Source organism: Sander lucioperca, chromosome 21 (assembly GCF_008315115.2).
Source record: "Sander lucioperca isolate FBNREF2018 chromosome 21, SLUC_FBN_1.2, whole genome shotgun sequence".
NCBI lineage: Eukaryota > Metazoa > Chordata > Actinopteri > Perciformes > Percidae > Sander > Sander lucioperca.
In genome coordinates, this window is record NC_050193.1 from 27,295,178 (window position 1) to 27,317,909 (window position 22,732).

Here is a 22,732-nt window from a genome sequence, read left to right on the forward strand (position 1 = left end):
AGTTCATCTCAGCATGGAACAGTGTGAAATATGGTCGGTTTCACAGTTCAGTTAAATTTTATTGACAGTGTAAAATCACTACAGGAGTTATCTCAGGACACTTTACAGAGTAGGTCAAGACCACGCTCTATAATTTACAAAGACCCAACAATTTCCCACGAGCATGCATTTGGTGCGACAGTGGCGAGAACAGACCCTGGCTCTTGGTGGGCGGCCATCTGCTGCTGCCGGTTGGGACACAGAGACACTGATGGCTTTATTTCTGACATCGTTTTTATATTGTAATTTGTTACTAGTCTCGCATTGTCAGATCTATCTCCTCAGCGCTGTGGAGGAAGGTCTGGCTACACCGCAGATGCAATCTGGGATAGGAGAAAAAAAATTGGGTTGGTTGCATTTCTTTAAACCAATCACAATCGTCGTGGGTGGCGCTTAGCTCCGGATGCAGCGACGGTGGCTAAATAGTCTCAGGAAGGAACTTGTTCTGGTGGAACATTTGCACCCCGCAAAAGACAACGCCACATACAATATTAAATGAAGTTAACCGTTGACACAGTACAGTAACGTGAGCAGGGACTGAAGTTAACTTTTTTGGCCACCAGTCACTGTGGCTAGTGGATTTTAAAATCTAAAGCAAGATTTTAAAATCCACTAGCCACACAGGCTTTTTACCAGCCAATGTTTTTGCCTCATAAAGGTGATATACAGGAAATGCACAAGCATCGTTCTTGAACTTGTTAAGAATACACATTTAAGTGCTGTCAAGTTATTAACAAAATCAATATAATGAATGACTCTTATCAAACATGTTTTTTTATCTTTTTATTTAATGATTTCCCCTGTCAGAGACATGTTATCATATACCGACTGCTCCTCTGAGTCCACAAAAAAGGAGCAGACACACTCCTCTTCCTCCACCTTTTTCTCTTGCCGTTGTCGCCAACTGTCCACTTGGTCAGGTCTTCTTTTACTTTTCTTTGAATCATCCTCATCTTTTTGTTGGTTGCTTGTTTCAGCCGGCCTCTTTACCCCAGTAATGCGCCACCACATCTTTAGCTCAAATCCAAGCAAATGCCGTTAACTTGGTTAATATGTGAAAGAACAACAATGGCAAAACAAACAACTCTGAACCACTCAATTCTCATTGGCTGCCAAGGTGGCAGGTAGATTGACAGCTTTACCCACCAATTGCAAAATTCACCCGCATTTGGCGGGTGGTCGGGTGTTAATTTCAGGCCCTGAACGTGAGCGATTTAAATCAGCTGATACATGGTTAAACCTCTTACCAGTGTATCTCCGTGTGTACTTCATCCACAGCAATCCCACCAATCAGTCCCAAAACCTCCCAGTTAGAGAGGAAATGACCTAAACGTATTCTTTGTAAATCTTGACAGCGGGTTCAGGCCTTATCCTGGAAATGATCCAGACTGTATTGTGTGATGTGTAATGAGAAGAGATCAGTTTGTTTTCTTTTGCTGTGTGAGATTAAACTGTTTCTCTTTCCCCTTTTAATTAATGTTTCAGGCTGGTCCTTGAAGCAGAAATCCAAGTTCAGCAAGAGCTCTCCTGTGATCATGTTTGGACAATCCTACGAGCTCAAGGATCATGGTGAGGCCTTAAAAGGGTACTTTTCTGCATTTTTCAACCTGGACCCTATTTTCCCATGCATTGGCGTCTAAGTGACCAATGTTTTTGCCGCTGACAGACTCAGATTATTATTCTAGGTGTCTGACAACATTATGGGATGGATCCCTACAGAGATAGACCTTTTAGTTAAAGAGTAAGATCCTTTTAGTTTAACATGAAACAGCCCCGAAATCACTATCACCAAACCCACCAAAATAATAATACCCAAATAATCAGTACTTTTAGCGTGTATAGAGCCAGCATATCTCCACCAGACTCCATGTAAATAATCAGTACTTTTAGCGTGTATAGAGCCAGCATATCTCCACCAGACTCCATGTAAATAATCAGTACTTTTAGCGTGTATAGAGCCAGCATATCTCCACCAGACTCCATGTAAATAATCAGTACTTTTAGCGTGTATAGAGCCAGCATATTTCCACCAGACTCCATGTAAATAATCAGTACTTTTAGCGTGTATAGAGCCAGCATATTTCCACATGTAAATTGGTGAATTAAGGGTTTATTTCAACCAAACCAGAGTGGTGATTGTTGGAACAGTGGAAAGACGAACCAGGACGGCTTTTGATAGTTTGATTTAGTTTCTGTCCACTTTGAATGAAGTGTATTTTACGATGATAAAATTACCGTTTATTTACATGGAGTCTGGTGGGTTTGGTGATGGTGATTTCGGGGCTGTTTCTGGTTAAACAAAAAGGTCTTTCTCTTTCTCTGTTACCCTTCAAGCAGTGGGCCCTTGTACCTCCTGACATTGTCTCTTTCATGTGATTCTAAAAGCAAGGGGGGTGGATTTTAATTCAAGCTCTGCCCCTGTTTCAGAAAAGAGAGAGCATTTCCGCCGCTCCTTTGCGTCTCTGCTGTGGTTGACGTACAGACGGGGATTCCCTCAGCTGGCAGGCTGCTCTCTGACCAGCGACAGCGGCTGGGGATGTGTTCTACGCACGGGGCAGACGCTGCTGGCCCGAGGCCTGCTCCTGCACCTGATGCCACCAGGTGACAACACAACACTGGCACAATGCTGTCTGATCACAGAAGGCTTGTATCATGTGGACGCGCCGACAGCGTTGTTGTCATTACTTAGAATTCCTCATGGGGGCGACAGAAACTACTCACTATAGCTTTAATTCTTGCCAGATTGCACATTTCCCGTTAAATCCTGCTGCGATCAATTACTTATGTTTTGCACAATTGCACAATACCGTAACAAAACAAAAATATTGCACCAGATATTGCACATCCTACAACCTTAATGGTCAGTACCACAAATATTACCTATGCTTAAACTTTCACACATCCGAGCAGCCCCCCCACACACACCCATTACACACACACACACACACACACACACACACCTTATCTCTTATTATTCAGTTTGATTGAAAGCGGCAAAAACGAGAATTTATACCTGTTCAGCTTGCAGTATTGTACAATACTCATTAAGCAATCATCAGCAATACAATATTGCTTTTTCTTTACATAATTTTTAGGTTGGACTTGGTCTGCGAGCCACCATGACCACCATGCGGTCAAAGACGACATGGACCTGCCGCTGACTCGCCCCTCAGACAGCTCAGAGCGTGTAGCGGATGTAAAGGAAGGGCCCAAAATAAGGGGTCGAAAACTGAGCCTGGGTTCCCTCCTGGACAGACCCATGGAGGCTACACACAGGAGGGTGGTGTCATGGTTTGCAGACCACCCCACAGCCCCTTTTGGGATACACCAGCTGGTGGAGTTGGGCAAAAGCTCAGGGAAGAAAGCCGGGGACTGGTACGGACCGTCCATGGCGGCACACATCCTCCGGTGAGTCCCAAAGTCATCACATGCCAGTGTAATCATCCTAACCGACGTTTATCAAGATGTTACATCCTACGGTCCGTTTTAATTTTGTTTCAGGAAAGCTGTGGAAGCATCAGCGGACCTTCCCAATCTAGTCGTGTATGTTGCACAAGATTGCACCAGTGAGTAATTTCGTTGGTCAGTTTTCTATCCTCTGAAGTGCAAAGCAAACGCAGCTGTGCTCAGAAACACACAGCTTTCCCCACAGCTGTTCAAACAACGTCCGAGTGCTTTATGCTTATTTAGACATTGTTCTGTATTCTTCTGATTTACAGCACCTGTTAGTATATTTATTTATAGTCTTTTATTTAGAGAGTTTGAAAGTAGAGAGCAGTTTGTGAACTAAGGTCAGTAGGTGCACACTAGGGCGTAATTTCCCCACACACACACTTTTCAAAATCCAGTTTGTGTCCCCTCCCACTTTCAAATTCATTTGATATTATTTTATATATTAGTCGTAGTAGTACTTTCTGGAATTTTTTATCATCATAGTCCCTAAACTTATGTTGAACCTTTTGTTGGCGGAGGACTCCCACACCCCCGTGTGTGTGTGTGTGTGTCTGTCTGTCTGTCTGTCTGTCTGTCTTTCTTTCTACTATATTCGTGGGGTCCAAAAACCAGGAGTACAGTATACTTGTGGGGTCTGCACAGCCTTGTGGGGCCCAAAATGCTGGACCCCACAACTTTAAAGGTCTGTTTGAGGGTTAAGACTTGGTTTTAGGATTAGGGTTAGAATTAGGTTATGGTTAGGGTGAGGGTAAGGGTTAAGGTTAGGCATTTAGTGGTGATGGTTAAGGTTAGGATAAGGGGCTAGGGAATGCATTATGTCAATGATGGGTTCCTGCAAAGATAGTGAAACAAACGTGTGTGTGTGTGTGTGTGTGTGTGTGTGTGTCCACACACTTATCAAACCAAAGTTACACCCTTGAGTAACACATAACACCAAATGTGCCGTGAGAAGGAGGAGACGGGGAGTAACCATAGACTAAGAGAAAAATAGTGGACGGAACATCAACCCTTTGGTTTGTCGACTGGCGTTTTGAAGCCTTGAGTTTGGCAATTTGGCTGTCACCATCTTGGTTTTTTAAAACCAAACGTGACGATTTGTGGACGAGAGGGTGGAGCTGGGGAGGATGACGCGGCCAAGCCAGTGTCGATTATAGTTGCAATGGCGCTAAGCTAAACGCTACATTTTCAATCGTCTTGCGAAGCCCAAGATGATTGTGATTGGTTTAAAGAAATGCCAAAATACCAGCGCACGTTTTTCTCCCGTCCAGGAATGCTGGGTGGACTAGCCAGACCTTCCTCTGCAGCTCTGTGGAGGAAGGTCTGGTAAACGTGGACATCCGGGTACTTGCGCCATTCATCTGAATGTACGGCCTAACAGACAATCGTCAGACTTTTCCTTAAGTTACCAGCTAACGCCATCGCTTGGCAAGGTGCTACCGAAGCCTGCACAAGACTAAACATTTTTAGGCGCCCAACATTTTACAATTAACTGAAGTGAAAACACACAGTGAGAGGGTCAAAGTTTAAGATGAAAACAGCCAAAAACAAGTTGAGGTCTATTTTAATGTCCACAGTGTTAGCATGATTAGCATCGCTAAGCCTCTGTCCTGATTGACAGGTCCTAAAGCATCCCCTGCTTTACCGTCTATTTTAAAATAAACGGGACCATAATTAACTAAATGAACATCATGATGTGTTGAAGGAGACTTGAAATTAGCGATTGAGACCATCAACTCATTATGAATATATTATATATTTACTGAGGTAATAAATCAAGTGAGAAGTAGGCTCATTTTCTAATAGACTTCTATAGGAACAGACTGGAGTCGTCCCCTGCTGGACTTAGAGAGAATGCAGCTTTAAGGAGCTTCAGATTTGGCTTCACTTTTCAGACCCCTTCATTCTGTTTTTACTGTCTATCGGAGTAACTCACTCTGTTGTTGCTGTTCTTTTGAACTTAAAGCGTAACTTTCGCCAAAATGCAACCTAGGGTCTTTTTGTGAATGTACCCGTGTCAAACTTTCATCTAAAAGCATATTTAGGACGGAATCGCCACTTTTAAGATTTACCGTATTCTCGTTTTTGGGTCAAATGGCCTTTTGAATGGGAGTGCTAGGAGCACTTTGATGCTAGCATCAAAATATCTATTTTTAAACCACTAAGAAGGCTCGACACAACATGAGACTTTGCTCCAAGTATCACCAGGAGCTCTACACATTAACCAAAGACTTGACAACATTGTTTGTGTTCAGAGTTTACTAAAAAGAAAGGTTTTAACAACTCACGTTAGCAGTTGTTGTTTACACTATCCGCCATTTTCCCAGTCCAAAATAGGCGATCTCTGAATGTGAATGAACGGACTCCATAGGAGGAAATGTCATTCTTATATGAGGCTCCTTTTTCAACTACAAGGTTAATATTGTGTTTCACTAACGACAAAACAACGAATTATCCGTGCATTTATATGGAACTAAGCTTTAGGAGCTCTCCATCTTTACTCTCCTCCCTCGACTATTTCTGACTGGCTCGATAGACGGAGACCGGAAGAACAAGAGCTACAGTGAGTTGTTAAAACCTTTCTTTTTAGAAAACTCTGTGAACACTAACAATGTTGTCAAGTCGTTCGTTAAGGTGTAGAGCTCCTGGTGATACTTGGAGCAAAGTCTCATGTTGTGTCGAGCCTTCTTAGTGGTTTAAAAATAGATATTTTGAGGCTAGCATCAAAGTGCCCCTAGCACTCCCATTCAAAAGGCCATTTGACCAAAAAAATGAAAATACGGTAAATCTTAAAAGTGGTGCTTCTGTCCTAAATATGCTTTTAAACGAAAGTTTGACTCGGGTACATTCACAAAAAGACCCTAGGTTACATTTTGGCGAGAGTTATGCTTTAAATTTAAATGAACTTTAATTCAACTATAACTTAAACTTATAATTCTAACTTTAATTAAAAACGAATTGTGATGGGACACAGAAGTATTTCAGAAAAATGTGAAAGAATATTTGACCCACGTGGACATGTCTTTGTGTGTCTCTTGTCTTCCTGTGTGTTCAGTCTACTTGGAAGATGTGAAGGGGCTGTGTGAGCGGCCTCCCCCTCAGTTCTGGAAGTCTGTCATCATCCTGGTTCCCGTGCGACTCGGAGGAAGAGATCTCAATCCCTCCTACATCACTTGTGTCAAAGTAAACAATATGTAATGCAGTCACTCCAGTGTGTACGTGTTGCAAGAACAGAGCGCAACAACCCATTCCTCTTTCTCTCCCATAGAAACTCTTGACATTACAATGCTGCATTGGAATCATTGGGGGCAAACCGAAGCACTCTTTGTTCTTCGTCGGCTTCCAGGGTATGTGCAGGACCGTGGACGTCATAGTCATTGTGTGCAGCTGTTTGATGCCGGCCCATTCACTTTGTCTTTTTTTCCCCCTCTGGCCCTGCTGTGCTCTAAAAGATGACCATCTGCTGTACTTGGACCCTCACTACTGTCGGCCAGCAGTGGATATAACAAAGGAGAACTTTCCCTTGGAGGTATGAGGAAGGACTTTTTCTCTTCTGCTTTATGCTTTCGTCCTGGGACAGCTGTGCTCAGTCACGTAAACCAGTGGTTTCTAGTGGTTTAACACAAAGAACTAGAGCTGCAAAGATGAATCGATTCGTTGTTAACTATTAAGTAATTGCCCAGTATTTTGATAGTAGATCGGTTTAGAGCTGTAATCGGGCCTTAAAAGTTCGGCCCGACAAGTCCCGAGCCTGACAGAATTCGGCCCGAGCCCGACAAGTACATTTTGATTGACAGATTTTTAAAAGCCCGAACCCGTTTACAGCCCGACTGAACAAAAGGCCGTCTATCAGCAGTGATTAGAGCGCATGTCGGAGAACAGCGCAGACATGCTCTTCACGCCGCGAGCGGGCACACGCACCACTCGGCGGAAAAGGGAGAGAAAGAAAAAAAGAGACTGCACCGCACGCACACAGCTCTTTTGTCTTCCGTCAAGAATGAGTAATTTATACATTTTTTAACATCATTTATTCATGACTAACGGAGGCTATCGGCCACATGGAAGTTGGAACAAAGAAATAAAATAAGTCCTCCAGAAGCCAGCCTCTGTTTCACCTCCTCAGCATCCATTTACACGCTAATCGAAACGCTTCACCTGACCGCTCGTTTACTGCGCAGCTCGGAGCGCAAGCCCGAGCCCGTGTAACATGATAGAAATGAAGACCGAACCCATCGGGTACCGTCGGGTCCCGTCGGGTTCGGGCAAAGATCTTCAGCTCTAGATCGGTTTGAGTAATTCCTTAAGGTAGAAATGTAAAAATGATCTGATTCCAGCTTCTTAACCCCCCTGTTGTCCTCGGGTCAAATTTGACCCTTTACAAAAACTTTCTATATCAGAACTATGACAAAAGAGCGTTGGAAAAAAAGTCACAAATGTTGGAAAAAGCTACAAAAACGCTAAAAAAAGTGACCAAAAAATTCGGAGAAAGTGACCAAAAAAACACTAAAAACGTCACCAAAGGTGACAAAAACTTTAAAAAGTGACAAAATCCACAAATGTATCCACATTGGATAAAGCGACACTCAATGTTGAATCCATAACATCCACATCAGACCTTATAGGAATATTTTCCCTGAATCTAAGGAGACCTTTTTCTGATATAAAGTATTTTTTTTTCTTCTGCTTGCAGTCGTTTCACTGTAAATATCCCAGGAAAATGGCTTTCTCTCGCATGGACCCCAGCTGTACTATAGGATTCTATGCTAAAGGCCAGAAGGACTTTGAGTCACTGTGCACAGTTGTTAATGAGGTATGTGATTGGGTTATTTTGGGTCTCCGTTCATGGACCATTTGCCTTGTTAACATGCTGCTGTGTAGCTTTGATTTGTTTACAGAGATCTGTGTCTGAATTTATTTTCAAAATGTGTCTGTTTGGAACGGCCCGATTCCTCGGCCTCCTGTATTGTTGCTTGTAGCTTTCTCCAGAACTATCGTACCCCTTAAAATTAAGGCCCTCAAAGAACTTAACATTCAACCCTACTGTATTGCCTACTACTGACTTAATGTGTACTTCTAAAGCGTGATTTATGCTTCGGAGTAAAATGGACGCCGTGGCTAGGTACGTGCAGACACCGACGCTACACCGTAGCCTAACCTGCACCTCTTGAAAAATGTAACTTCACGTCGCAGCGACGCACGTCTCTCGGCCGTGGCTTGGTAGCGTTGCATTTCCCCCGACTCATTTCCTGGTTCTCACCCCTTGGATTGAGCCCTGCCAATGGTGTGTTCCCAGACCCAACATCAGGCTAGCCAGACCCTATATGTCCATTTACCAAATTATGAATTAAATGTTATCTGTAGAACTGGTTGAGTGATTGTTCTCTGTCTCTTTCTCCGATAGGCTCTGTCCACATCGGCGGAGACGTACCCCATGTTTATATTCGCAGAAGGAAAAAGTCAGGAGGAGGAGGAGCGAACCAACGCAGCCACAAACAACATGGCCTACATCCAGAGGAAGACGGAGCGGAGGAGAGTCGACACTTGCAGCAGCATGGACGAGTTTGTTCTGTTATGAACAGAAGACAGTCCGATCTGCAGTCTGCAGGGATTCATCTTAAAGGACAAATCCAGCGCAAAACAAACTTAGGGGTTAATAACAGATGTGTAGCCACTCTGTCGTTCTCTGGGACATGTTTTCATGCTAAATAAATGTGTTTGGAGCTTGAAACAAGCTAGCGTGGACCGCTGATTAGCTTACAATGCTAGTATTCGGGGCACAGGGAAAGTAAAAACAAATCGCTATTTCTATACCACTAACAAGGCTCAAAATATCACCACACTTCAACGGTAGCATAATGAGGGTCCCTAAATGTTAACCCAAGCATTGAGAACTTGAAGTCTTGGAACAACAGTCATGACCAGTCGAACGACGAACGCCCTTCTTGAGATATGTTACTGGTTACTGGTTGCAAGGCGTTCGGGGTTCGACTGGTCATGACTGTTGACCAAGATGGCGCCTGACTGTATACGAGAACGCTACTGTCTTTATAATCTATCTTTTTAATAAACTGTCTGTACACTTACAAAGTTCTCAATGCTTGGGTTAACATTTAGGGACCCTCATTATGCTACCGTTGAAGTGTGGTGATATTTTGAGCCTTGTTAGTGGTATAGAAATAGCGATTTGTTTTTACTTTCCCTGTGCCCCGAATACTAGCGTTGTAAGCTAATCAGCGGTCCACGCTAGCTTGTTTCAAGCTCCAAACACATTGGATTAGCATGAAAACATGTCCCAGAGAACGACAGAGTGGCTACACATCTGTTATTAACCCCTAAGTTCATTTTGTGCCAGAATTGTCCTTTTAAAGCAACACCAAAGCTCTTTTCCTCTTCGGTCCCCCTACAGGTTGGAAGCGGAATTGTCCATTGTAGTTTCTTATGTCTCATTGGAACTACAGATCCGCTACCTGATCTGGCAAACTTGCATAGTGCGGTTATAGCCGATAGAGGGCCGCAAAGTGAATGCAGAAGTGCCGTTCGCCCTGTTACGAGTTGATGAACCGCTGAAACGATTTTGGAAACATTATTTTAAGGTACAAAATAACTTTTGGTGTTGCTTTAACTACTGAGCGCAAAAACAAACAACGTCCACAAGGAAAAACCAACCTCAAGGGAAAAATGAAGTGGCCAGTTATAGTTCATGACACTACAATATTTTTAATCGCTGTTTTGTTCTCATCTGTATTTGTATTTATTGTTTTAAGAGAAGAATGTTTAAATTAATATCAGTCAATTGAAGGACTTAAAGAATATTTACTATTTTGCCATTTCAGCCCAAATATATGAGGTCATTTTTTTTTTTTTTTACTTTATCTATTCAAGATAATATAAGAAGAAATGTTACTATGAGATGCACAATCTCCCGCTGTTTGATGTCATGTGACAGGATGTGCTGCCTTTTTAAATGGATTGGGAAATTGGATTCCAGCAAACATGTGACTCACACATGAGAAACAGAAAGAATACGGCTTTACTCGAGAGGTCAAATGTTGTCATTGTGACCTCTTTCAGGAAAAAGGGAGCCGAATTTACTGGAAATATTGTCATGAGCTGGATTATTTTTGCTGTTTTTTTTATCTGAATAAACACTTTATGAAGAAGAGACAAAGTCATTTGTTTTTCTGTACACTGTCATGAAAATATATTTACAGTTTTTCTCAATTGCTAAAACACAATTTCTGAAACTTTGCTCCATTTTCTGAAAATATTAAACACAAAATCTCATCTTCAAGCACTATTTACAAAACCTCGGACTCCTCTCGCAAACTCAAACTTTCGCCTCAGAACAGTTTGACCTGTGTTCAAAATCAAACACTGCTCTCAAATCATAAACAAAGTGATCAAAATGATATCCACTGTCAAGCAGTCAGTAAACAATACACCAAAAAAACAGAAAACACATTGTTCAAAACATATGGTTCTCAGGGAGAAGTACCTTTTTAATCTCAAAACAAATTTCATACGATGAACGAAAACACGTTCTATCATAGAAGCTCAAAATTGATCAGAAATTACTACTATGCTTTGCTCTGCAATTTGTTTTGGTTCCTCCTCCTCCTTGTATCTCTATTTTTACAGTACTGTACCCTGCATCTCACAAACTTGTCCTTTGTCTCTGTGATACTGTAATTCTTGTTCTTTGTTGCAAGCCTGCAACCATTACATTACATTACATGTCATTTAGCTGACGCTTTTATCCAAAGCGACTTACATTTGCTATATATGTCAGAGGTAACACGTCTCTGGAGCAACTAGGGGTTAAGTGCCTTGCTCAGGGACACATTGGTTGATGTATCGCAGTGGGAATCAAACCCAGATCTCCCACACCAAAGGCATGTGACATAACCACTGCACCATCACCACCCATACCAGTCAAAATCTATTGAGCAGCCAGTACTGTTACTGTAACAAATGGAAAGCACAATGTTCAGGGCCGTACAATGTGTTCATTGTACAGTATACAGCCTACAATGCACTGTACTACAGTATACAATACCAAAAGGGACAAAAATCAAAGGAGTAAACGTGATCAATGTGCTTCTTCTTGTCTTTGGGCTGGGTCAGGCCAGAGCACTTCGTCGACATCACAAGCAACATTGTCCCTCCTGAGGCACCGGGGGAAGAAGCCTCTTGTGTGTCGTATCCAGCCCTGACACCTCGCATACTCACTCGTCCTCTCACATTGTTTCTTCTATCCATTCTCAGACTTTCTCCTTCCCACCTTCAACAGCCTGTTTGCTCTCTGAACTGGCTTATATTGGTTGTGTCACATCATTTGAAACAAGTGAAATCAATTTTGATCAATGAAATGTGTTCTCTGTGTGTATTTGATTGTTGCCACTTGTGTTTACCAGTATGGATGACATGTGCATTATAGTGCAGAATGTGTTTAGAGATTTGCTGAAAAGTCTAAGTGAAATCTGCAAATTGTGTTTTACCATGTGAAATGGTTTAAGGTATTGACAACAGACTGCACAATTAGCAACAAAACAGAATTCAGGCAACTGAGAACTTTGTTCAGCCAATGGGCTTTAGTGTTTTAGCAACTGAGAAAAACTGTAATGCGGTAAAGCGTTGTCGGTACAATGCTGAAAGACTATGATGGGATTTTTGGCTCAATGATGGCAAAAATAAAGTGCCTACTACAGCTTTAAGGTAAATAAATACTTTTTGTAGCTAAATGTAAGCAGGAGCGGAGCAGATGGGCATCTTCTGGGGCTCCAGTGCCCCGAATGTTTTAGGTTTTTAAAATAACTTCAACTTTGTGTCGTTTCCCCTCAGTCTCTCTGACTGGACCGGCGAACCAATGGAGCAAAAGATGTGTTACTGGGGAAATATCACCATTTATCCTGTAAACTCTACTAAAAATAGATTTCAGATAAGATAAGATAGACTTTATTAATCCCACACTGGGGAAATTCCTGTGCACACATCAGAATAACACAAATACACATTAAGTAGACATAGGAGAAAGAAATATACATAAAGTATAAGAAATAGAAAAAATAGAATTAGTTATATATATATATATATATATATATAATAATAATAGTAATAAAACAAACATATTTACACAATAAACACCCTTATATAAACAGACAGAATATATACAGATGAGTAAGGTGTGGATGAATATAAATGACATATTGCACAGTTGGAGGTAACACAGAGTAATAAATAAATAAATATGCATAGTGCAATTCAAGGGTAAGTGATGCTGTTCACGTCAAATTCCTACCCTACCTACGTTATGTAACTAAAAAAGTAGAAAACCTCAGACAATTATTGTCTGAGGCTCAGAACTGGCTGCAGTTCCACTCTGGTTCCATATGAGGGCGCTCACGGGCGAGTGCAGAATGAATGGAGGTCTATGGAGCTATACCCCTCAAAATCCACTTTTCTCAGGATATAATTTTTTTGTCTAGTAATTTGAATGTTGCATTCGAAAGGGGAGGCTAAGAAAATACACACTGCTGGGTGTTAGATTATTTTAAAGTGGCTTTTTTGTTTTAAAAAGCCTTTTAAAATGTCAATGACGTCATACACATACACGGCCAGAGATACTGCTTTACGGCAAACTCCTTTTTCTCTCGAGGCATCGACAACACAGCTGACAGGTCAGGCTCTCCCTGTTAATACACGTGCTAGAAAGAGGTCTGCTAATGTTTTAAAGACCACGCCGTAATATTCACTCTGACATTCTGGTTCTGCTTCGGATGCCGTCAAGCGGGATCTCCGATCATAATCTGTCCTTCACTGACCAATCAGCATTCATTAGCAGAATGCTAGCGTGTTATGGGCAACAATGACTCAACCTGTAAGAAATCAAAAGGACACAAGTACCCGTTCATTCAACCTTCGACCTATAATCCTTGTTGAACTTGCAAAAACTACAATCAAATCTGAGATTTCTCAGCAACAATCAGGCGAAAGAGACAAATTTAGCCGTCTAGCTCCATAGGGTCCCATTCATTTAGTCGTCTAGCTCCATAGAGTCCCATTCATTTAGTCGTCTAGCTCCATAGAGTCCCATTCATTTAGCCGTCTAGCTCCATAGACTCCCATTCATTTAGCCGTCTAGCTCCATAGACTCCCATTCATTTAGCCGTCTAGCTCCATAGACTCCCTTTCATTTAGCCGTCTAGCTCCATAGACTCCCATTCATTTTGCACTCTTCCTGCGATCACCCCCAGTGGAACTCTGGTGGAACTGCAACCAAATTCGGTACAATGGGGCTTAATAGGGAGTGAACAGGCTCTCCGTAGACCGGCTCTGGTCATCTTTAATATTAGTTGTGTTCTGGTTTCAGAATGATGAAGACAGTTGGAGAACAGTTAGATATAAAACAGGTTATCGGCTCTACAGGGTGATTCTCTTCCTTGACAACTATCATGTTTCTCCCAAATGTACATGATTTTTAGACATTCTTTTATCAAATGGCTTGAAAAATAGTGGACTATAGCTGCCATGCATTGAGAATGGAGCTGATCCCCCCCATTCGTTTGGGCTGAGCCCCCAATGTTAGTGCATCAAAAGCAACATAAAAGGGCCTCTTTGTTGGGGATAATCTAAAGTATTGAATATTTTTTAAACAATAAGTTAATCATTTAATGAACTGATTGACAGAAAATGAATTAACTAAACATTTTTTTTTTTTTTAAGATTATTTTTTGGGCATTTTAGGCCTTTATTTTGATAGGACAGCTGAAGACATGAAAGGGGAGAGGGGGGAAATGACATGCAGCAAGGGGCCGCAGGTCGGAGTTGAACCTGGGCCCGCTGCGTCGAGGAGTAAACCTCTATATATGGCGCCTGCTCTACCAACTGAGCTATTTGGGCACCCAATTGACTACAATTTTGATAATCAATTAGCCTAATCATTCAAATAATGTTTTAAGGAAAGGTAAACTGAATGGAACTGTTATGGACAACAGGATTTTGAAGAAGTCAGCTTGGCTTTTGGGAACATGAAGGGCATTTTACAAATAATGTAAGCTATATTTTAGATCAAACTAGTGTTCATCAGATGTTTACAATCCTCACAGAGCTGTTTGTGTGTGTGTGCATGTGTGTGTGTGTGTGTGTGTGTACGAATGTATGCATATATGTATATATATATATATATATACATATATATATATATATATACACACTATTTTATGTACAAAATTATACTGTACATAGTAACAACAAGTTTATGTTTACCTTCTTCAGCTTTGTTGACCTTGTTTTTAGCCGTATGTTTATTTCGGTGTGTGTACTTGAAGAGCAACAAAAAGCCAGAGTCTAATTCCCTGAATGTGTTCACACTAACTTGGCCATTAAAACGGATTCTGAAACAGATTGAATAAGTATGGTCTTTATGCCTAGATATCTAAAACGTTGATGAGATGTAGAAGGTGTGTCTGGTGTTTTACAGTGTGGCATAAAGCATGTCATAGTTATTGTTTTTACAATATGAATTATTATAGACCATGAACCATTTTGATCAATGTTTGATGTTGTAGGTTGTGCTGTAATTACATATGCTAAACAAACATTCTCAGAAACAAGTATTTAGCTTTCAAATGCAGCCTCATACAGTGCTAAGCATAAGTGAATACACCCATGCTAAAGTTAACTAAAAAGAGGAATCAAAAATCATCTTTTGGAAATTGATCTGAATGCCTTAATTAAATTAAAAATTAAATAAAAAAATTAGGAAAAATCCAACCTTTAAGGACACCAATTTTATTTGTGAAGGAATAATGTATCGTGAATAAATAAATGTTCTTCCTTAAAATACAGGGGGCATAAGTCAGTACCTCTATGTTGGTTTTATCTCAGTTAGCCTAATAGCTGGTCTGATTTGCATTGAGAGATGATCTTATGGAAAGTAGCCCATGCCAATCTCTAGGTATGGTGAAGGGTATGTGATGATGGACTGGCTCCTCATGTATTGAGCCAGTTTGTAAACACAGTACCAAACGCTTACAGATCTACAAGGAGTGCAGCAAGAGGTGACTGCATTGTCCCGTTGAGGAAAAGTGCATTCGGTCAAACAGCTTTTTTCAGTCAGCGCTGCTCGTGAATGGAAGCTCATTCCAACTCACATTAGAAATTTTAAAACATATACGTTTCTTTTAAATTTAACTTAAAGAAGTGGCTAACAGGTAATCAGGACTGTCGACATTACACGTAGACACTAAATCTTGCTGCTGTCTTGTCTTTCCTGTCCTGCCTGTTTGTGCCACTTGTGCTATGCCTACGAGGTTGTCTGTTACATGGACTGAACGTTTAGCTTGTGTGTGTGTGTGTGTGTGTGTGTGTGTGTGTGTGTGTGTGTGTGTGTGTGTGTGTGTGTGTGTGTGTGTGTGTGTGTGTGTGTGCTCGTATTGATGTTGATAATCACAATCTGTTCTTGTTTATATGTTGATCTTGTCATTTTTTAAATGTTTATATTAGTCAATTGTACTTGTATTGGGCTAAACCTATATGTACTATTATAATCCTTTTGTCTTTTTAGGTGTGACATTGTACAATCTGTCCAGGGACAGCAGATGTAAAATAGCCTTTTGGCTAATTCTGGCACATTTTACATTTTCAAATGTATTATTAGTGTGCATTGTTCCTGTTAAATAAACCTTAAATAAATAAATAAATAAATAAATAAATGTGGGCTATTTTAATTCCAAAGGCCAAGGGAACTTTATCAGGATGCATAGTATCCTGGATCCATGTAATAACTGGCCTTTAAAAATAAAAATCTGCCTGCCTCTATGGGAATTTAACATAGGGGTGTACTGACTTATGCCCCCTGTATTTTAAGGAAGAACATTTATTTATTTACGATACATTATTCATTCACAAAGAAAATTGGTGTCCTTAAAGGTTGGATTTTCCTCATTTTTGTAATTAAGGCATTAAGATCAATTTCCTAAAGATGATTTTTTTATTCCTCTTTTTAGTCAACTTTAGTATGGGTGTATTCACTTATGCTGAGCACTGTACATGCAGTATGGACTTGCAGTTCCTCTGGTATACGCTTTTACATTTGGGTATGGCAAATATGAGAAAATAGCAGTAAAAAAAGGGCAAATGATGAGTTTAAGCACACTCACACAACTACAAGCTGACAATAATGAGATACTAAAAACCTTCTTTTTCTCTCTTTCGCTCAATTAATACGTCACGGCCTAATTAAGTTGATTCCTTTGCACGTAGGGCTGTTTTCACATGAAATGAAAGCCCCGCTAAATGATAATTCCTGCTTTCTTTCCCACAGTACCCATCCCCCACGTCCGCTTCTCGCTCTTTCATTCCTGCCTGTTAACGCAGCCCTTACTGGGCATGCGGGAAGTGAGTGAGGCGGTGGATGGGGGCGCTGCAGAGTAGCACAGGCCGGTCCCTCTGATACAATCTACCGAGAGAGGGGGGTGAAGGAAAAAAACCAACTGGGTCGGTCGCTCTTTGTTTCTGGCTAGGAGGAAAACCAAGAGACGTTGCAACCGGCGAGGATTTCAACATCAGCGTTCACCATCCGTGTAAGTCAACTATACATTATGTTATTAGTTGAAGAGTTTTGTCTGTGTTTTACGCTGCTATTAAGAGGATGCGTGTGCTTGTATACGGTGTGTTTTTTTTGTTGTTGAGAAAAAAAGACCGACATTACAGTAGCGCTGCTGTGGCGCGACTGTGCAATGAATGGAAATTGTTTTTGGAAATGTGCTTAGAGCGCAGCACTCAGCCAAGGGTACGGGAGGCGCGTTGGATCAATCAGCCACAGCGATGAGGGATGCTTTAACCTTTCACATGTCGCCGCATCTGCACAAACATCTCGAAAAACAACACCATTTTTGTGCCTAATTGGCCTGGGAGAGCATGGCCGGCTAGGCTAACACAACTAGCTCGCTAGCATGCTAAGTACCGTCAGCAGCCAGCTTATGTTGTTGTATCAGTACAGGCTTTTACCTAGCTAGCTAGCAAGCTAGTCTGAGTCGGGCTGGTGCTCTTTGTCGCTTTACCGACAATTTAGTGTCTTTTTACGGTTGAACCAGGTGTCCAGTGGATGCCAGGAAACTCGTGTTACATTGTGTAAAACGGCAACTTCAAATGATGGGTTTACTGTTTACTATCGGATATAATGTAACTATTTAATTCGCCTAGGCCTGGCTAACGTTGGTGAAGCTACCAATGCTAATAATAGCTAGCCTAACTGTTATTTGTTTGTAACATAAACGTAAACATTGTAACAGCTGGACGGACACAAGGATTTACTTTGAAAAACGGTTCTCTCAATATTTTTTAGTAGTCGTCTGTGTTTGTATCAGCAGGGGTTGTACCAAGTTGAACAGAGACTCCGGCTACATATTTTTTTGAGCATAGTTTTGACCCCTAAAGTGACAGTTTAGATTCAGTTGTCCCCCCAAGGGGGGTCTTTGAGGGGGTCCCCAGCAAAAACGGGAACTATTTATTTTCACTCTAACTCCATCTATAAGTAACACAATGGCAACATGTATGGCTAGTATATGCTTGGATATGAGATTCATACACTTTCTTTAATTAAAAAAAAAATCTAAAAAAGGAGATGGACTAAATAATCTTATCAAATGGGAGTCCTTGGTCTAATTTGTGTCAGTTTTAAGGGTACCTTGATGGGAAAATGTTTGTGAACCATATGTTTAGATGACCTCTTGGAGACCCTGTGTGTGTGTGTGTGTGTGTGTGAGTGAAACTCGCACATCCTTAAGTGGCTGGCTTGTTGCTTACAAGTCAGATACGTGGTATCAGTGATGTGAATAATCTTTTTTTTCCATTGAGCAATCTGTCACAGTTTGAATTAACAACGGTTAAGGTTTGGGCATATTTGGAAGGACAGTGCACCCCACATAAACATTAAAAATAATATTTTTGATCAGTTGTGGTTTAGATGTTTTGGTTTAGGTCACACAACCACAGCAGGTGTGTGTGTGTGTGTTTGCACTCTGCAAAGCACCAAACGGTACATTTGAAAAACACAACAGTAGCATCGCATTCCTTAACTTTTGTGTTGTCCACAGGTCAAATTAGACCCATTTTCAAAGTTTTTTTTATATCAGAAATATGGGTTTCTTACAACCAAATTGCCCAAAAAAAATCACTTGGATGCATGCATGTTGTATGGAAGCCATACAACATGCATGCATCCAAGTTATTTTATTAAAATTAATGATTATTTCCATTGATTTAAATGTTTTTAAAACGGTATCCTGACTAAACTTTGACATAAACCAGTCTGTTTCATTCAACATCCTCTGAGCTTAACTATTATTCCTCATAGTTTCTGCTTTTTGTAACTCAAAAATTAGGTATAATGTCATTTAAATTAGGTTTAGTGACCATGAATAAAAGAAAGCGTTAAAAAAAAGTGACAAAATCATCAAAAATAGCAACAAAAATGTCGGGAAAAGCACCAAAAAGTCAATTTTGAATTTTGACCTGGAAGGACAACAAGTTAATGGTTAAAGAATGACTTAACATTTACAAACGGAGGTTATGGAGAGCTACTTTTTGAGTTCACCGACAACTAGGGCTTTATGATTATGGGGAAAAAAAATCATCACAATTATTTTGGTCAATATTGAAATTGGGATTATTTAACACGATTACTCATTGACTTTTGGAAAGATGTTGCATTCATTGAACTTAAACAGTCAAATTAACAGGGAAAACACCTTGACTTTCTCATTCAGAGCACAAGACAAAATAAGAGTTCGCTTGCAGAACGTAATGTGCAAAATGATAGTTTTTCTCAATTACATTGTTTTTGTGATGGTTAGGAACCGAAATGGTGATCAAAATTCGATAAATTGCACAGCCCTACCGCCCTACTGTCTTATTAACTGTTGACTACATACTGTAGGTATGATTATTTACAGTTTAACAGAACAAAGTATTCTGAACTGTAATTTGAAAGAGACATAATGGTTCCGTTTTCCATATTTAAATATTATCCAACCTTGTCTGGTGAATTTGTGCTTCTGCAAAAATAGAAATGGACAAACTGTTCCTTTTTTTTTTTTTTAAAGGGTCGTTCCATGTTAAATTCATGGCGCCTTGCACAATCCCATAGCTCGACTCAAAAAAAACTAAATATATATATAAAATGTCAACATGTAAATAATTGCTGCTGAATGTTTTTACAGTAATCAAATTCGTAAAATATTTTTTTACCCAAACAAAGAATCTTTCAAAATATAATATCTCTGCTAGTTTTCACTTTCTTGCAACTGCATTTTGATTCTGTGTATTACAAGTTCAATCACATCTAGAAGTTATTTGGTCCTTCATAAAAAAAAAAGTAATATAGCTTCAGAGCTAAAAAAACAAACAACTAAATAAGCACGCAGCATGTTTCTACCAAGATCTAATAATGTTTGTGATTGGCTGTCTAACGTTACATGAGACACGCAGGAAAAACTCTGTTACACAGAGACGCGGCTCGCGTAGTAGGAGCTGAAAAATAAATACAAAGATGTGTGCCGTAATGTGCAATGTTGTAATTTCTTTTTGGGAACCGGTATTGAAGTCACTGTAGTGGTATCAGTACCGGTATTGAAAATGTTTTGAGCGATACCAGCCCTATTTAATAATCAAATTTGAATATGTAGCACAGGGTACTCTATAATTTGGAATTGAGGTAGTACTGCGGTGTAAATAAACAAACATACATGCTTGTCTGGTCACGGATGGATTCTGGACATTGCCTTAATTTAGGGTTTCTCCAGGGTCTTAAAAAGTCTTACATTTTAAAAATCTAAATTTAAGGCCTTTTAAAAGTCTTACATTAGCCAAAGTATTGTCTTAAAGCTATAGTGCGTAGTTTCAGTCGTCCCCATGAGGAATTCTGAGTAATGACAACAAAACTGTAGGCGCAGCCACATGATACAAGCCTTCCTTGACCGCGCACCGCGTTTAATGTCGTGATATAGGTCTTAAATTTCATTCATAATGGTCTTAAAAAGGTCTTAAAAGTCTTAAATTTGACTGTGTTGTCCTCTCTCTTCGCAGGGGTACTTTCTGCTGCCACACACTCCCAGTTTCCCCTGAGAGATGTCCACTCCTGACCCCCCGATGGGAGGGACACCTCGGCCTGGACCCTCCCCAGGCCCGGGGCCATCTCCGGGAGGCATGATGGGCCCGAGCCCTGGTCCCTCTCCAGGCTCAGCCCACAGCATGATGGGGCCGAGCCCGGGCCCTCCTGGATCTGGACACCCCCACCCTCCACAGGGACCCTCAGGATATCCTCAGGACAACATGCACCAAATGCACAAAGTACGAAACTTTTTATTTATTTATTATTATTTCTGTCCCTTTTAGAGCTGGGTATCAACGCATTTCGATACCAGTATCATGAATTCAATACCGGTTCCTCACCGATACTTATTTCGATACCATTTAAAAAAGAAAAAATCAATTTTAGCAAAAAGAAATTACAACATTATACATTACTGTAGAAATCTCAGTCTCTACGACGTGTAACGGTAGACAGCCAATCAGCAGCATTATTAGATCTTGGTAGAAGCATGCTGCGTGCTTATTGGCTCGCTGACGCTGATGAGATTTGCTCCCTAATAGGGCTGAACGATTTGGGCAAAAAATCTAATTGCGATTTTCCTACCAGATATTGCGATTACACTTTGATTTGTGATATTTTTATTAGCCACATATTGCACCTTCTGCGATCACTTTAAAGTAATAAAAACTAAATAAACTCTGAAAATAGGACATTTCAGTCAACGATCTGTGATATGTAACATTGTTCCGGCATTTATCTTATGAAAAAAAACTGTAAATATAATAATGAAAAGAGGAATAGAAACTGTTATAACAAATGTTTCACCAAACAATCAACTAAAGCCAGTCGCATTCTCTCAAATCGCGATTTTCATTTGAAAACGATTAATCGTTCAGCCCTACTCCCTAAGTAATTTAATTTTGGTATTGAATGACGAGGCGTTTTTCTAAACTCGATACTACGAAGGCAATCAGGTCGGTGCCTAAAAAGTATCAAAGTTCGGTACCCAGCCCTTGAATTCAGTATTGGTTTATCTTCATCTTTTGATCTAACTTTTTTTGTTATGGTGCTGTTACAATATACCTTTATTTTTTTTTAAGAGTTTACATCTTTTACAATATAGCGTCATATAGCGACTGAATACAATTTATATAGATGCAAAACGAATGACTTCCAACCTCGCATCAGAATTAGTTTCACGTATGATTATTCTGTCTTTTAATCAGCCCATGGAAGCCATGCATGAGAAGGGAATGCCCGACGACCCCCGCTATGCCCAGATGAAGGGCATGGGCATGAGACCAGGGGGACACAGTGGGATGGGACCCCCTCCGAGCCCCATGGACCAACATTCCCAAGGTAACACCCCACAATATGTGTTTAATGTATCCTGTGTTGCAAGTTCTAGAGAGATGAAACTTTTAAAGATGATTTTTGGGGCATTTTTTCAGGCCTTTATTTGTATAGGACAGTTTAGACTTGAAAGGGGAGAGAGGGGGACTGACCTGCAGCAAAGGGCCGCAGGTCGGACTCGAACCCGCGGCCGCTACACACAGGTGAGCTAACCAGGCGCCCAAGAGATGAAAGTTGAGGAGATACGTTGTCGTGTTTTTAATATCTCAACAATATCTACCAGACCGAATGACGACGCAGATTTCGGTGCCTCGTTTTGGCTCCACTTAAATGCCCGCGCTGCTCTCTGGTGCTCCGAAACGGACGTTACAGGCAACAGAAATGTCACTGCACACAACGCTAGTTCACATACATTCTGAGGACAGAAGACGCACCGGCGAGTCCCAAGCGAAGACTCAAAAAAGCGATATTACAAAATTTCATTTTAGACATTTATTTACTATTTGATTCATATATTACGCTACTTTTTGTGAACCCAAGACTTTTGTAAACTCATTTCAAGCACCAAAACAACTGAGTGTAGGATTGTTTTCACAAGAGACTTGTGAAATATTTCCCCTTCAGGGCCAAATTATCTCTTTACACATTGCTCTGGAACAATTTTGTGTGTCGCTATACAGAAAACTGAGTTTGTTCTGAACATTTTGATTAGAAACACGTGGGGATCAGGTTATATGCACATACCCTAAAAAGGAGAATTAAAGAAGAAAGAAAAGAAAAAGGCCCTTAGACCTC

At 40.6% G+C, this 22,732-nt stretch overlaps 2 protein-coding genes and 1 long non-coding RNA gene across 7 annotated transcripts in view; 2 read left to right on the plus strand and 1 right to left on the minus strand.

The window, feature by feature from the left end:
- Positions 1–9,201, plus strand: part of LOC116065487 (cysteine protease ATG4D-like) — an 11,262-nt gene extending 2,061 nt beyond the window's left edge. For both annotated transcript variants that reach the window (XM_031321040.2, XM_031321041.2), the window contains exons 2-11: positions 1–33; positions 1,525–1,608; positions 2,467–2,640; positions 3,135–3,447; positions 3,541–3,605; positions 6,545–6,672; positions 6,758–6,836; positions 6,942–7,018; positions 8,180–8,299; positions 8,891–9,201. The exon at positions 1–33 is cut by the window's left edge. In XM_031321040.2, the coding sequence (XP_031176900.1) occupies positions 1–33; positions 1,525–1,608; positions 2,467–2,640; positions 3,135–3,447; positions 3,541–3,605; positions 6,545–6,672; positions 6,758–6,836; positions 6,942–7,018; positions 8,180–8,299; positions 8,891–9,064 (1,247 nt within the window). In that variant the 3' untranslated portion in view covers positions 9,065–9,201. The remainder of the gene's footprint in view (positions 34–1,524; positions 1,609–2,466; positions 2,641–3,134; positions 3,448–3,540; positions 3,606–6,544; positions 6,673–6,757; positions 6,837–6,941; positions 7,019–8,179; positions 8,300–8,890) is intronic.
- Positions 1–22,732, minus strand: part of LOC116065488 — a 51,294-nt gene that overhangs the window by 17,546 nt on the left and 11,016 nt on the right. The gene's annotated exons all lie outside the window — the stretch shown is intronic.
- smarca4a (SWI/SNF related, matrix associated, actin dependent regulator of chromatin, subfamily a, member 4a) overlaps positions 16,800–22,732 on the plus strand; it is a 38,214-nt gene continuing 32,281 nt past the window's right edge. For 2 of the 4 annotated variants that reach the window (XM_031321037.2, XM_031321038.2), the window contains exons 1-3: positions 16,801–17,072; positions 20,578–20,841; positions 21,811–21,943. In XM_031321037.2, the coding sequence (XP_031176897.1) occupies positions 20,620–20,841; positions 21,811–21,943 (355 nt within the window). In that variant the 5' untranslated portion in view covers positions 16,801–17,072; positions 20,578–20,619. Of the gene's footprint in view, positions 17,073–20,577; positions 20,842–21,810; positions 21,944–22,732 lie in introns of all 4 variants that reach the window. The other 2 variants (XM_031321039.2, XM_031321036.2) reach the window with 2 other exon arrangements.